We start from the raw sequence: 15,207 nt of genomic DNA, 5'->3' as shown, positions 1-15,207 counted from the left end.
TCCGCCACAGTACATGAGAATCACTTCAATGCAGAGAGCTCCTGGACTGTGAGGACAGAGCCCATGCCTTGGCAAAGCTGCTCGTCACATGGTAAAGAGAATTGGGGGTCCTCACCTTCTCCCTGTCACTCAGGGCTGCAAACCTGCTTCTCTCTGCAGCCTCCTCCTCCTCCTGCTTCCGTTTCTCCTTCTCCTCCTTCTCCCGCTGTCTCCTTTGGGCCTTCTGCACACGCCTTTTCTCCAACTTCTTGGCTTCGATCTCAGCAGTCAGTGGTCCTGGGATCTGAAACCCAGCGGAGACCATAACTCAGAGGGCCCCAGATCCTACTGACAGAGCCCAAGGCAGGGGCAGCTCCGCTCCATTCCCTCCTCCCAACTTCAGACCCACCTTTGCTGTGCTGTAATCAAACTTTTCTGGATGATTCGCCTGGTACTTCCGGAACACATTCCTGGTCTGTCTGTCAGCAGAAACAGAGTACGGTGTCTGCCCTGCTGCGTCTCTGCAAGAGGAACCCATGGGAGGACGGGAGAAGTTTCCAAACACAACGGGGACACAAAATGAGGAGGAAGAAGATAAAAATGTAAAGAATCACATCTCCATCTTGTGTCAAGTCCCTCCACCACAATGACTCTCCGATGTATCGTATCCCTCTCTCCCACGCACCGAGTCCCTCCCCCCTCCTCCACAGTGCTTTTCTCATGTGCTGAATCCCTCTCCCCCCCCTCCCCTTCCCCATTGTCTCATCCATGCTCTGGGTCCCTCCTGTGTATCAGGCCCCTCTCCCCATCACTGCGTTACCTACCTGACTGCAGGATCCCAGCCTGCATCCATCAGCATTTCCGCAATGGTGCACTGTCCCATGGCTGCTGCCACGTGTAGGAGCGTAAACCCTGCGCTGTTGATCTGCTCGTTAGGCAGAGCATGGATAACAGATACTTCCTGATCGTCCAACCTGTCACACTCTGGCTGCTCGGTTACTTCTTGTAATTTCTCACTTTCTTTCCACTCACTCAAGTCATCGTCTGCCCGTGCTTGTGCCTGCCTAGTGCCATAAGCAGGTATTAGGGCCTCTGACCCAATCATGCCCTCTCCAGCCTGGTCAGCAGGGTCACCGTTTCTTACACTTGCAAGGACAGACACGGTCAGTCTCTCTTCAGATGCTGGTGCCTCTTGGAGCAGAGGCCGCAGTAAACGCTGCAATGAATTAGCATCACCCGTCTTACAAATGGTGAAGAGATCATTCCTCAGCTGGTAAGAGAGGGCATCTGTGGAGAAGATGCTGAAAGTAATACAAGATTCACATTACAGTGGGGGTCAGAGAGAAGCAGCAGCAGAGACTCACAGACAATGAATGGAGCTGGAGGAGGACCGGGCCAGAGCCACTCAAGCAAAGGTTAGGGGGAATGCAGCAGGTGAGATATGACGGGAGCACAAGGCAGGAAGCCGAACCTTCTCCCACGGACTCACTGAAATGCTTCCCACCTTTCTGCTCCTGGTGTCCTGGTGTCTTCAGGGCTTCTTGTTTCAGGGCAGTACCAGCTGATAACTGCAACAGAGGGGTCCCGGGGCAATGAAGAAGCCCTGCACAGGAGTCAGAGAGAGAATGGACAGCATTACTTAGCAGACGTTTTTCTGAGGAGGCGACTCCGGCCTTCGAGTGCCACAAACCGGTCTGTATTTCAGGATATTAGCAATGGATATGCTTACAATGGAGGCACTGCATGCAAACCTCTCTCATGCATATTCATTGTGAATATCCTGGAAAACAGACCTATTTCTGGAACTCCAGGATTGGAGTCGTCTTCCCCTGCTCTAACTCCTTACTTCAGGATTTTTAAAGGTATTTTAGTACATTCAGCAAAGGGGTTTGACTAGAAATAAAGAACATGCCATACTGGGTCAGACCAAGGGTCCATCAAGCCCAGCATCCTGTTTCCAACAGTGGCCAATCCAGGCCATAAGAACCTGGCAATTACCCAAACACTAAGAAGATCCCATGCTACTGATGCCAGTAATAGCAGTGGCTATTCCCTATTGATTAATAGCTGTTTATGGACTTCACCTCAGGAACTTGTGATCTTTAATCAGTTGGCCAAGTCATCTGAAATTTTGTTTCTTAGGAAAATAGATTAGTTAGAAGAACTGAAGGGAATGGCGTTTGGTCACAAAGGTTAATTCTAAATCCATGTAATTCTAAATTCTAAATCCAGGTAATTCTTAAGGTTAATTCTTAAGGTAATTAATTCTTAAGGTAGTTAATTCTTAAGATTAATTCTTAAGGTAATTCTTAAGGTTAATTCTAAATCCAGGTAAGATTGACCCTCGACAAAGGTCAATCTTACCTGCTAGCTCTGCTTGACATCTCGGCAGCGTTTGACACTGTTAACCACACAATACTCATCAACCGTCTGATGGATATAGGCATATCAGGTTCTGCACTCCTCTGGCTAAAATTCTTTCTAAGTGACAGGTTTTACAAAGTGAAAATAATCAACAAAGAGTCTCCCCCTATAGCCGCCAAGCAAGGAGTCCCCCAGGGTTCCTCACTCTCGCCGACCCTATTCAACATATATCTTCTCCCCCTATGCCAACTACTCAATAACCTTAACCTCACCTATTTCATTTATGCAGACGACTTGCAGATCCTAATCCTCAAGGATCCCATCTCCGACACCCTAAACCATTGGAACAACTGTCTACACGCTATCAATCTTCTTCTCACAAACCTCAGCCTTGTCCTCAATACGTCCAAGACTGAACTACTGGTCATCTCCCCCAATGATAATAACCCTCTAGCCAACTCTACAAATACACCTTTAGTAAATCAAGTGAGAGACCTCGGAGCCATCCTAGACTCCAGAATGAACCTTAAAAAATTTATTAACACCACCACTAAAGAAGGCTTCTACAAACTTCAGGTTCTAAAACAGTTAAGACCACTCCTTCACTTCCATGACTACCGCTCCGTACTTCAAGCCGTTCTATTCTCAAAGATAGAATATTGTAACGCGCTTCTGCTTGGTCTCCCGGCCTCTTCCACCAAACCTCTTCAGATGCTGCAAAACACTGCAGCCAGGATCCTTACAAACTCTCGCCGTATGGACCACATCACACCGATTTTAAAAATACTTCACTGGTTACCCATCCGCTACAGAATTCTCTTCAAGACACTGACCATCATTCACAAAACCATATTTCAGCAATCCTCCCTCCAACTCTCCATACCCCTCAAACCACACTCCTCAGCAAGACCTACTAGATCTGCATACAGAGACTCCCTCCAGGTCCCACCGAACAAATCCGCTATACACAACGCCATTGAAAAATGTGCACTATCAACTGCTGGTCCACATCACTGGAATTCTCTCCCGCCAGATCTCCGCAAGGAACTTTGTCATATCACATTCAGAGAAAAAAAAAAAAAAATTAAAAACATGGCTGTTCGCCCAAGCATTTCCCTGAATAAATAATTTTAGTATCTTTCTCAGACCAACACCCCACCGTTGCGCCCTCTTGCCACTTCTCAAAGGAACTGTTTCTTGCCAACTACGCTCTTATATAACTTGTCCAATCGACCGCTCTGTATAAATTGTATATAATTTCACCATGTGTAATTTATAAAGTATAAATTGTATTTATTTTACCATGTAAACAACTTCTCCGTGCTTACTGGCACGGCTCTTCAGTTAGAAATCGTTAATCTGTCCCTTTTTTTTCCAACAGCCCTGTTCCACTTTCCCTGTTGTAAAGGAAAATTATGTTCTTACCTGATAATTTTCGTTCCTGTAGTACCAAGGATCAGTCCAGACTGCTGGGTTATGCCTCCCGTCCAGCAGATGGAGTCAGAGAGAAACTGAAAAGGCACCACTCATATACCCTGGTGCGCCCCCTGCGATCCTTCAGTATAATCCATAACAAAGCAGTATGAATTTAGGAACAATGGCATGGCAACTCTCTGTGACTAGATCAAGATAAATATGAACATGTGGAAAACGAGGAAACCAGGCAAAAGCCATGAAACATAACCATATGAAAAATAGAACAAGTGCTCAGAAAAAACAATGGAATCTGAAAAGGAAACACGACAGACGCGGGACTCTGCACTGACATGGGCGGGCGTCTGGACTGATCCTTGGTACTACAGGAACGAAAATTATCAGGTAAGAACATAATTTTCCTTTCCCTGTACGTACCAGGATCAGTCCAGACTGCTGGGAAGTACCCAAGCTGCCCTAAACGGGGTGGGATCCTGACAGTCCCGCACGAAGCACACCACTGCCAAACGAGTCTACCGGCGGAGCGCGGACGTCCAATTGGTAATGTCTAGCAAAAGTGTGCAACGACTTCCAAGTAGCCGCCCGGCAAATTTCCTGAGAGGAAATAAAACCACTCTCAGCCCAAGACGCAGAGAATGAGCCTTAAGACTGTCCGGAACGGCGCGACCTTGAGAAATGTAAGTAGAAACAATCGCCTCCTTCAACCAGCGGGCTATAGTAGCCTTGGAAGCTTTATTGCCTTTCTTTGGACCATTCCACAAGACAAAAAGATGATCAGACAACCGAAAAGGGTTGGTAATGTCCAGGTACCGTAAGAGTGTCCTTCGAACATCCAACCTGCGAAGCTCCAGGTGCCGAGACACCTCAGCACCATCCACCGCAAAGGCCGGTAGGTCCACAGTCTGGTTGACGTGAAAGGCGGAAACTACCTTAGGCAAAAAGGAAGGAACGGTACGCAGAGAAACCCCCGAGTCAGAAATACGGAGAAAAGGTTCTCTACAGGATAACGCCTGAAGTTCAGAGATTCTGCGAGCAGAACAAATAGCGACGAGAAAAACTGTTTTGAGAGTGAGATCTTTGAGAGTAGCCCTTTGTAGCGGTTCAAACGGAGAAGTACATAGACCCCGGAGAACCAAATTTAAACTCCAAGAAGGACAGATAGGGCGTACCGGAGGTCGCAAATGTTTAACTCCTTTTAAAAATCGTGCAACGTCCGGGTGCATGGCAATGGAAAGTCCGTCAAGTTTACCGCGGTAACAGCCTAAGGCTGCCACCTGCACACGAAGGAAAATTAGTTTCTTACCTGATAATTTTCGTTCCTGTAGTACCAAGGATCAGTCCAGGACACCTGGGTTGTGACTCCGCACCAGTAGATGGAGACAGACTAAAACTTGTGGGCGGAGCCATATATGCCCCTGTGCCAGTCACAGCCCCTCAGTCTTACGGAATGTCAAAGTAGAACACAACCAGAGAAGTAAACAAACTAGCTACCGCTAACTAACGGGGAAAGAAACACCCCTTCTGGAAACGGACTCTCCAACCGAGAGAGCGAACAAGCGGAACAGAGCAAATCAAAACACAGAGCGGACTCTCCATTACTTCAGCGCAGCACTGCGGGCGGGATCCTGGACTGATCCTTGGTACTACAGGAACGAAAATTATCAGGTAAGAAACTAATTTTCCTTTCCCTGTACGTACCAGGATCAGTCCAGGACACCTGGGATGTACCAGAGCAACCTACTGAGGGTGGGAAGCAGAGAGTCCCGCTCGGAGTACCCTCTCTCCAAAACCCCCGGAATCGGTAGCCCGGACATCCAGCCGGTAATGCCGGATAAAAGTATGCAACGACTTCCAGGTGGCCGCCCTACAAATCTCTTGAGGCGACACCTGAGAAGCTTCCGCCCAAGACGCTGCTTGAGATCGAGTCGAGTGAGCCCGCAGCCCCACGGGAAGAGGTTTTCCCCGCACCAAGTACGCCGAACCAATGGCCTCCTTGAGCCAACGAGCGATCGTTGTGCGGGACGCTGCAGCTCCTTTCTTTGGTCCAGAGAACAGGACAAACAGATGATCAGTGACCCGAAACGGATTAGTGACGTCCAGATATCGGAGAAGGGATCTCCGCACGTCCAGCCTCCGTAACTCCCTCTCTTCGGTAGCAGAGGAGTCTCCGCACGCAAAAGCGGGCAACTCCACCGATTGATTCACGTGAAAAGACGAGACCACTTTCGGTAGAAAAGAAGGAACCGTCCGTAAGGAAACCCCCGAATCGGAGATACGCAAGAAAGGTTCCCTACAGGACAGGGCCTGTAACTCGGAAACACGCCGTGCCGAGGCAATCGCCACCAAGAATGCCGTTTTTAAAGTGAGATCCTTAAGAGTCGCGCGTTTCAAGGGCTCAAACGGCGCCGTGCATAGAGCGGAGAGAACCCAATTGAGGTTCCAAGCCGGACAAGGATGACGTAACGGGGGGCGAAGGTGCTTAGCACCCCGAAGGAAACGAGCAATATCCGGGTGAAGCGCCAGAGACTTACCTCGCAAACACCCCAGCGCCGCCACTTGGACCCGTAGGGAACTGCACGCCAGACCTTTGGCCAGACCCGCCTGGAGGAACGCTAGAACCTCAGCGACGGAAGCTGAAGTGGGGTCCACCCCTCGCTGCACGCACCAGTCCTCAAAGACGACCCAGACACGGACGTAAGCCAAAGACGTCGACTGCTTCCTGGAACGCAGTAGCGTGGCCACCACCGCATCTGAATAACCTTTTCTCTTCAGTCGATTCCTCTCAAAAGCCATGCCGCGAGACAGAAGTGATCCGCATCCTCCAAACAGACGGGGCCCTGATGGAGTAGGGCCGCCATTCCCTGGAACCGAAGGGGTGCCGCTACTGCCAGTTGTACGAGGTCTGCGAACCACGGCCGGCGAGGCCACTCCGGTGCCACCAAGATCACGTTGGCCGGATGCAACTCTATGCGCCGTAGAATCTTGCCGATCATCGGCCACGGGGGAAACACGTAGAGCAGCACATCCGTCGGCCAGGGAAGCACCAACGCATCGACGCCTTCTGCCCCCCGCTCCCGACGTCGACTGTAAAATCGCGGGGCCTTCGCGTTGTGCCACGTGGCCATCAGATCCATGTGGGGCACCCCCCACGTTTCGCAAATGAGAAGAAACGCTTCGTCCCCCAGCTCCCATTCTCCGGGATCCAGACGATGACGGCTGAGATAGTCCGCCTGCACGTTGTCGACTCCCGCAATGTGAGACGATGCGAGGTTGCTGAGATGTAGCTCCGACCAGGCCATCAAGCGCTGAGCTTCTTCTGCCACCTGGGGGCTCCGGGTCCCCCCCTGCCGGTTGATGTATGCCACGGTGGTCGCATTGTCCGACAACACTCGGACTGCCTTTCCCCGCAGCAATGGTAGAAAAGCCTGCAGGGCCAGACGGACCGCTCTGGTCTCTAGGCGATTGATAGACCACTGGGCTTGCGACACTGACCATAGGCCCTGAACTGAGCTCCCTAGGCAGACCGCTCCCCAACCGGAGAGGCTGGCATCCGTGGTCACCACTGTCCAACTGGGCACCAGGAGAGAGGCTCCGGCGGAAAGATGACTGGGGTCCAGCCACCAACGCAGGCTGGACCTCGCGTGTCCCGCTAGAGGAAGCGGTAAGTGGAAATCCTCCGAGACCGGCTTCCAGCGGGAAAGCAAGGATGACTGTAAGGGTCGCAGATGAGCGAACGCCCATGGCACCAGCGCCAGCGTGGAAGCCATAGACCCGAGGACCGTAAGGTAGTCGCAGACCCGCGGTTGGCGGAGAGACAACAAGCGTTGTACCTGAGTTTGCAACTTGACCATCCGTTCGAGGGACAGAAACACCTTGCCCTGCTTCGTGTCGAAAAGAGCTCCCAGATATTCCAAGGTCTGCGTGGGTGTCAGATGACTCTTGCTGAAGTTGACCACCCATCCCAGGGACTGCAACAGATGGAGGACCCTGGCCACCGCCATCCGACACTGAACCTCGGACTTCGCCCGAATCAACCAATCGTCCAGGTACGGATGGACCAGGAGACCTTCTCGGCGCAGTTGCGCCGCCACCACGACCATCACCTTCGTGAACGTACGAGGGGCCGTTGCGAGCCCAAAGGGGAGCGCCCGAAACTGGTAATGCCGACCCAGAATGCAGAATCTGAGGAAGCGTTGGAACGACGGCTGGATGCCTATGTGAAGATACGCCTCAGTGAGGTCCAGGGAGGCCAGGAACTCGCCTGGCCGGACCGCGGCGATGACTGACCGGATCGTCTCCATTTTGAAGCGAGGAACGCGAAGGCATCGGTTCACCCCTTTGAGATCCAGAAATGGTCGGGACGTGCCGTCCTTCTTTGGTACGATGAAGTAAATGGAGTAACGGCCCTTTCCTCGTTGGCTGACCGGAACGGGGGAGATAGCTCCCAAGTCCTCTAGGCGGCGGATGGTGTCTAGCACCGCCGCCTTCTTCTCGGGAGCCTTGCAAGGTGAGACAAGGAACTTGTCCACTGGAATGCGAGCAAAATCTAACGCGTAGCCGTGTCTTATCACGGTGAGGACCCACTGGTCCGACGTTATTCCGGCCCATCTCTCGTAGAACGACAGCAACCGCGCCCCGACGTTGGGAACGGCGTGCTGAGGCTGCGGCGGGAGAAGGGCCGACCCCCTTTCATTGTGAAGATTTGGGCGCCGTGATGGCCAGGGCACCCCCTGGTCTACCAAAGCGCCTCCCACGAAAGGACTGCTGCTGCTGCTGCCACTGTGGGGTACGGGAGGAGGAAGACCTGAACGAGTGCCCCGACGACCTTTGAGGCCGCGCCCTCCTGGGCCCACGAAAGCGGGACCTGGCTGAAAAGGAAGGCCGCGACCTGGATCTATCTTCGGGCAACCTGAAAGCCCTATTTTCCCCCAGGGAAGCCATCAAGTCATCTAATTCCTTGCCGAACAGCAATTTACCCTTGAATGGCAGCGCCCCGAGGTGAGCCTTAGAAGAGCCATCCGCCGCCCAGTTGCGTAGCCACAGGAGGCGGCGCGCCGAGACAGACGCCACCATGGATCTAGACGAAGTGCGCAGCAGATCGTGGAGTGCATCTGCGCCATATGCTATTACCGCTTCCAACTTATCCGCTTGCGCTGCCTCGTCTGCCGAAAGATCCGCATTGGCTTGAAGGACCTGAGCCCAGCGTAAGCCAGCTCTCAAAGCAAAATTCGTACACATGGCGGCCCGAATTCCTAGCGCTGAAACCTCAAAAATCTTCTTGAGCTGTACTTCCAGCTTCCTGTCCTGAAGGTCCCGAAGGGCTGTCGCACCCGTAACCGGGATAGTAGATCTCTTCGTTACCGCCGAAACCGCCGAATCCACCTTGGGAAACTTGAGAAGGTCCAGCGCATCCTCCGGGAGCGGGTAAAGTTTGTCCATGGCCTTGCTGACCTTCAACCCTAACTCCGGAGTGTCCCATTCCCGGAACATGATGTCTGTTGAAGAAAAATGGAACGGAAAAGCAACTGCTGGACCCGTGAGGCCTAACAGGACCGGATCCATGTTCGCTTCCTGACGAACCTTTTTTTTTTTTTTTTTTTTTAAACAAAAAAGCCTGTCGCTGTCCACGGTCCTGGAGCCCTAATCCAGCAGGGGTGAGTGAACCGGGCTCCCCGGTGTCACCCCTGACGCTGCTACTAGGCCAGCTGGGTCCTCGACCCTAGCAGCGGCCTCAACCAGGGGGGGGTGGTCCCCTCAGAACCTCACAACCCCCCTGGGAGGCAGGGCGAAAGGGACCTAAGGGACAATTTAGAAAATTACCCAAACAGAAAACACCGTAGCCTAAACTGGCCTAAAGAAATAAAAAGAACCGACCCTGACGGAGTACCAGAACCAGGGCAGGCAGGGCTGTGACCGGACCTGCACCATCTACTGGAGACAGAGTAAGACTGAGGGGCTGTGACTGGCACAGGGGCATATATGGCTCCGCCCACAAGTTTTAGTCTGTCTCCATCTACTGGTGCGGAGTCACAACCCAGGTGTCCTGGACTGATCCTGGTACGTACAGGGAAAGAGAATTATAGGACAAACCTTTCTTTAGACCTTCTTGCAAAAAAGCCAGAATATGAGAGACCGTAGCCTGCCGTGACGACACTTTCAAACCCTGGCACCAAGAGTCAAAAACTTTCCATACCCTGACCTAAGCAACCGAGGTAGAGGGCTTCCGAGCCTGTAGAAGAGTAGTAATGACCGACTCAGAATATCCCCTCTTTCTCAATTGCCGCCTCTCATAAGCCAAGCTGCTAGACAAAAGCGATCGGCCTGGTCGAAAAATACTGGACCCTGCCGTAGGAGACGAGGCAGATGACCGAGACGCAAGGGGCCGTCCACCGCTAGGTTGATGAGGTCGGCGAACCATGGCCTCCTTGGCCACTCCGGAGCTACCAGAACGACGGGTCCTGCGTGGGATTCGATCCGATGCAATATTTTTCCCACCAATGGCCACGGTGGAAACACGTAGAGAAGAACTTGCGCGGGCCAGGGAAGAACTAGCGCGTCCACGCCTTCCGACCCGTGTTCCCTTCTGCGACTGAAGAAGCGAACCACCTTGGCATTCGAACGAGTCGCCATGAGGTCCAACCGGGGGGTCCCCCACCGGTGACAGATGAGTCTGAGTGCCTCGGGAGATAGTTCCCACTCTCCCGGATCTAATCGCTGCTGGCTGAGATAGTCTGCTTGAATGTTGTCGACTCCGGCGATGTGCGACGCAGCAATCCGAGACAGGTGCTCCTCTGCCCAATCCATCAGTTGGCTGGCTTCGGTTGCTACCGGAAGACTCCTTGTACCGCCTTGCCGATTTATATACGCCACCGTGGTTGCATTGTCGGACAAAACCCGAACCGCTCTGTTCCGAATCAAAGGCAGGAAGTGCTGTAACGCTAGGCGAACCGCCCTGGTTTCCAAACGATTGATAGACCACTTGGCCTGAGAAAGCGTCCAACGTCCCTGAGCGGATTGAGACTGACAGACTGCTCCCCACCCCGTCAGACTGGCATCAGTCGTGACAATGATCCATTGGGGTGGTTCCAAATCAATGCCTTGGAGCAAGTGGACCGGATCCAACCACCATTGCAGACTGGTCCTTGCTGGGTGTAGGAGTGGCAAAGATATCTGAAACTCCTCTGATTTGGGATCCCAACGCGACAGAAGCGCCCTCTGTAGCGGCCGCATATGCGCAAAAGACCACGGAACCAAATCCAGGGTGGACGCCATATAACCAAGAACCTGTAAATAATCCCATACCACTGGCAAGGGAAGGGCTAGGAGACGACGAACGTGCGCCATCAGACGCTCCATCCTTGCCTGCGGTAGGAAAACTTTTCCCACTCTTGTATCGAACGAGGCGCCCAGAAATTCCAAACTCTGGGAGGGAATCAGTTGGCTCTTGGGATAATTGACTACCCAACCCAAGGAGTGTAGTCGGTGGAGTACTGTCTGAATTGCGACCTCGCAGAGACGACGCGATTTTGCCCGAATGAGCCAGTCGTCCAAATACGGGTGGACCAATACTCCGTCCCTCCGGAGGCTCGCTGCCACCACCACCATTACCTTGGTGAATACTCTCGGAGCGGTCGCCAGTCCGAACGGAAGGGCACAGAACTGGAAATGAGATCCCAGGACCATAAAGCGGAGAAATCGTTGATGGAACTCTTGTATCTGATTAAAGCATCTTGCTTTAATCCAAATTCCTTTTGGACTATGCTTAATTATTTTTTGGCATTTAACTTCCTTCCAGCTTTTAAGCTTCCCAAGTTTTTACTCCTTGTTAAATGTAACTTTATCTTATTCTCTTCTCTTGTTAATTACTTTTATTTATTGCTTCTGTTATACCCTTGTTTTATGTAAACCGATCCGATATGGTTTATTTACTATGAAGGTCGGTATAAAAAAGTGTTAAATAAAAATAAAATAAATATTCCTATGTGCAAGTAAGCCTCTGTGAGATCTAAGGAAGCCAAATACTCTCCTTTGTGAACCGCAGCGATGACTGAGCGCAGGGTTTCCATCCGAAACTGCGGAATGCGCAATGCCTTGTTGACCCGCTTGAGATCCAGAATAGGGCGGAATGTGCCCTCCTTTTTGGGAACGATGAAATAGATGGAATAACGACCTGTGCGTTGTTCGGCGGGCGGTACTGGCACTATGGCTCCCATCGCCTGCAACCGCTGCAGGGTTTGAGTAATCCGCTGTTGTTTTACCAGAGAACCGCTGGGAGAGATAAGGAACAAATCGCGCAGGGGCCGTGCAAAATCTAAGGCGTATCCGTGAGTTATAATGTCGAGGACCCATTGGTCGGTGGTAATTGCGGCCCATTCCTCCCGAAAGTAAGAGAGTCGTCCTCCGACCTCCGGGACGGAGGAATGGACCTGCGTCCCTTCATTGAGCCGCCTTAGAGGTGGCGAAGGTATGAGACGCCCCTGCGCGGGCTGGCCTTCTACCACGAAAGGAAGGAGTCCATGCTTGGGAACGCGTAGACGGCTGTCTTGAAGCGTAAGAGGAACCCCTCCCCGATCGAAAACGGCGCTGCCCGCGAAATCGCCCGCGAAAGTTACCCGAAGTACGAAAAAATCTCGGCTTGTCCTCTGGCAACTTGAACACCTTATTCTCCCCCAAAGATCGAATAAGGTCTTCTAACTCGGTGCCAAATAATAGTTTGCCCGAAAAGGAAAGGAACCGAGTTGGGCCTTGGAGGAAGAGTCTGCTGCCCAGTGACGCAGCCAGAGTAACCGCCGTGCGGACACTGCTGAAGACATAGACCGTGCCGAAGTGCGGAGGAGATCATAGAAGGCATCCGCGGCGTAGGCCACCACGGATTCTATGCGGTTTGCTTGCTCAGCTTCCCCCGGAGGCAGATCCTGAGATGTCAACATCTGTTGTACCCAGCGAAGGGTAGCCCTTTGTACCATACAACTGCAAACGGCCGCCCGTACTCCCAATGCTCAAACACTCACAAAGCGGGGAGTAGCTGGCTTGTTACGGCGGTTACTACCCCAAACCAAATAAGCCTGATACTTCACTTTCAATGCATATCCTGCTTCATCGGCAGGGGAGAAGAAAAACTGATACTTCACGCATATCCAGCATAGCTCTCTGCTTCAACGGCAGGGGAGAAGAAAAACTGATACTACAAGCATATCCAGCATAGCTCCCTGCTTCAACAGCAGGGGAGAAGAAAAACAACCAATAAGGGCTGAACAACACAGTCTGGGTAAAACAAATAAGCATGGGTGTAGCTTGCTTATTGCGGCGGTTACTTCCCCTACTACCCATAACTAATCAAGCTTGATATTTCACTTGGTTGCAGCTCCATCACTGCTCTCTACATTAATGGTGGGGGTGGAAGGGAAATAGAACCAAAGAGCTAAGAGAAACAGATAAGTATGAGAAAAAAATGTGAAGCTTGCTGGGCAGACTGGATGGGCCGTTTGGTCTTCTTCTGCCGTCATTTCTATGTTTCTATGTTTCAATGCTGAAACCTCAAAGATTCGCTTAAGCAACATCTCCAACTTCCGATCTTGAAGATCCTTAAGGGCCATGGCAGTGACCGCCGAATCCACCTTTGGCACCCTAAGGAGCTCCAAAGAATCAGCAGGGAGTGGGTAAAGCTTATCCATAGCGCGGCTGACTCAGAGTAGCCTCCGGATTATCCCATTCCTTGGATACAAGCTGAAACAGTTTATTGTGAAAAGGAAAAGCATGTGAGGGTGTGCAAGCCCGTCTAACTCAAAATCCCCTGGCTGGGAATTCGTTTCAATCTGGGGTACCGGAATTCTTAGTTCTTGAAGAACATGAATGATCAAGGGATCTAATTCTTCTTTATGAAATAACCGAAGAATGAGAGGATCGTCCCCTTCAACTGGGTCAGCTGGGTCCGTACCCCCCACCTCCGTACCAGAATCCGGAACGGGTGGGTCCGGTGAAATAGGGTCCGGAGCTATATGCCGTAAAGGTTTAGGAGGAGGAGGAGGAGGAGGAGGAGGAGGGTCTGGATTTGGATCCCCTCCCAAGTTAGTAGAAATTTTGCCACGTTTATCTGGGGCAGGAGCACCCTGCTCCCATTCAGCTTCGGCCTCCATATAGGCCTTGTGGAGCAAAAGAACAAATTGTGAGGTAAATGGATGAGGTCTTTTTAAAGAACCTCCCTTGGCTCCCATAGGTGGCAAATCTAGAAGCCCCGATAAACCGTGGGGTCTGTGGGGGCTAAGGTCCGGTGGGGACAGCGGTGGGAGGTCCTCTCCCTCCTCCGACGAAACGGCATCGCAATCAGGCACTTCTAAAATGGCCGCCGAATTTTCCCTCATACCGGCAGCGAGGACTGCCGCGTTTTGCCCGACGCTGCCCGAGCCCCAAGTCGCGGTGAGGGAGAGCTCCCGGCCACGGCTGGCCCCCGCGAAGAGCCCTCACCCCCGGGAAGGCACCGGGAGCAAAGGCCCTCGCGGGAGAGCCGGCGGCCCGGCTCCCCACATGCAGTACAAACTGACCCTCTGGGCATTTTTTTTTTTTTTTTTAAGAAGAAAAAACGGCGCGAAAAGGGGCCGGGTGACAAGCCACCCCTTCCGGAGACCACAGTGAGTAAGGCAGGCAGAGTAAAAATAAATTACCTCGTTTTTTTTTTGTTTTTTTTTGAAACGTGTATAGCGCTGCTACCGGCAGCTATGAAAAACCTCACAATTCAATTATACAATGGAGCCTGCAGAGGGTGTAGCATACCCATCTGACTAACTTCTCCGAGGAATTAAACTTCTCAGGAGGCGGAGAGGGAGAGTGACCGGCCCACCGATTAATTCTCCCCTCCTCTCACTGGGCAGGGCAGAGAGAAACTCCGGGAAAAGGCTGTAGGGCAGTGCCCTGCCTTGCCTGCTACTGCTCCTATTAACAGTGTTAAACTAGGTCTGTAATTAAATTGATCCAGTCACAGGATTCCTCAGAAAATCGTAAGTCAAACCTGATAGGGAAAACCCCCTCCCAATTTACAGGAGATCAGGACCGCAGGTTATGCTCTCTCATCTGCTGGAGTCAGAGATACACTGGAGGATCGCAGGGGGCGCACCAGGGTATATCAGTGGTGCCTTTTCAGTTTCTCTCTGACTCCATCTGCTGGACGGGAGGCATAACCCAGCAGTCTGGACTGATCCTGGTACGTACAGGGAATGTAACTTTCGCTTTCATTGTTAATTGGTTTACCCCCGAGTTCATTGTAAACCGGTACGATAAGACTCGGTCTTGAGCATCGGTATATTAAAAGAATTTAAATAAATAAATAAATAAATCCAGTAATTGATAGTTGGGCCAACACCAACCTCAAAGCTAAAAGATGAACTCATGTGGGGCATTAAGAAGTGCTGAAGTGACGACAATAAATACATGGAC

General features: G+C 51.7%; 1 protein-coding gene across 1 annotated transcript in view; it reads right to left on the bottom strand.

Annotated features, from left to right (window-relative positions):
- The window catches only part of LOC115093354 (ankyrin repeat and zinc finger domain-containing protein 1-like), an 83,470-nt gene that overhangs the window by 15,657 nt on the left and 52,606 nt on the right, over positions 1 to 15,207 (bottom strand). The window contains exons 10-13 of the mRNA XM_029604985.1: positions 1,484 to 1,582; positions 804 to 1,266; positions 389 to 500; positions 116 to 283 (exon numbers count right to left, since the gene is read on the bottom strand). Of these exons, the coding sequence (XP_029460845.1) occupies positions 116 to 283; positions 389 to 500; positions 804 to 1,266; positions 1,484 to 1,582 (842 nt within the window). The remainder of the gene's footprint in view (positions 1 to 115; positions 284 to 388; positions 501 to 803; positions 1,267 to 1,483; positions 1,583 to 15,207) is intronic.

The sequence above is a fragment of the Rhinatrema bivittatum genome, chromosome 6 (assembly GCF_901001135.1).
Source record: "Rhinatrema bivittatum chromosome 6, aRhiBiv1.1, whole genome shotgun sequence".
NCBI classification, from domain to species: domain Eukaryota; kingdom Metazoa; phylum Chordata; class Amphibia; order Gymnophiona; family Rhinatrematidae; genus Rhinatrema; species Rhinatrema bivittatum.
This window is presented reverse-complemented; position numbering and strand designations above follow the sequence as displayed.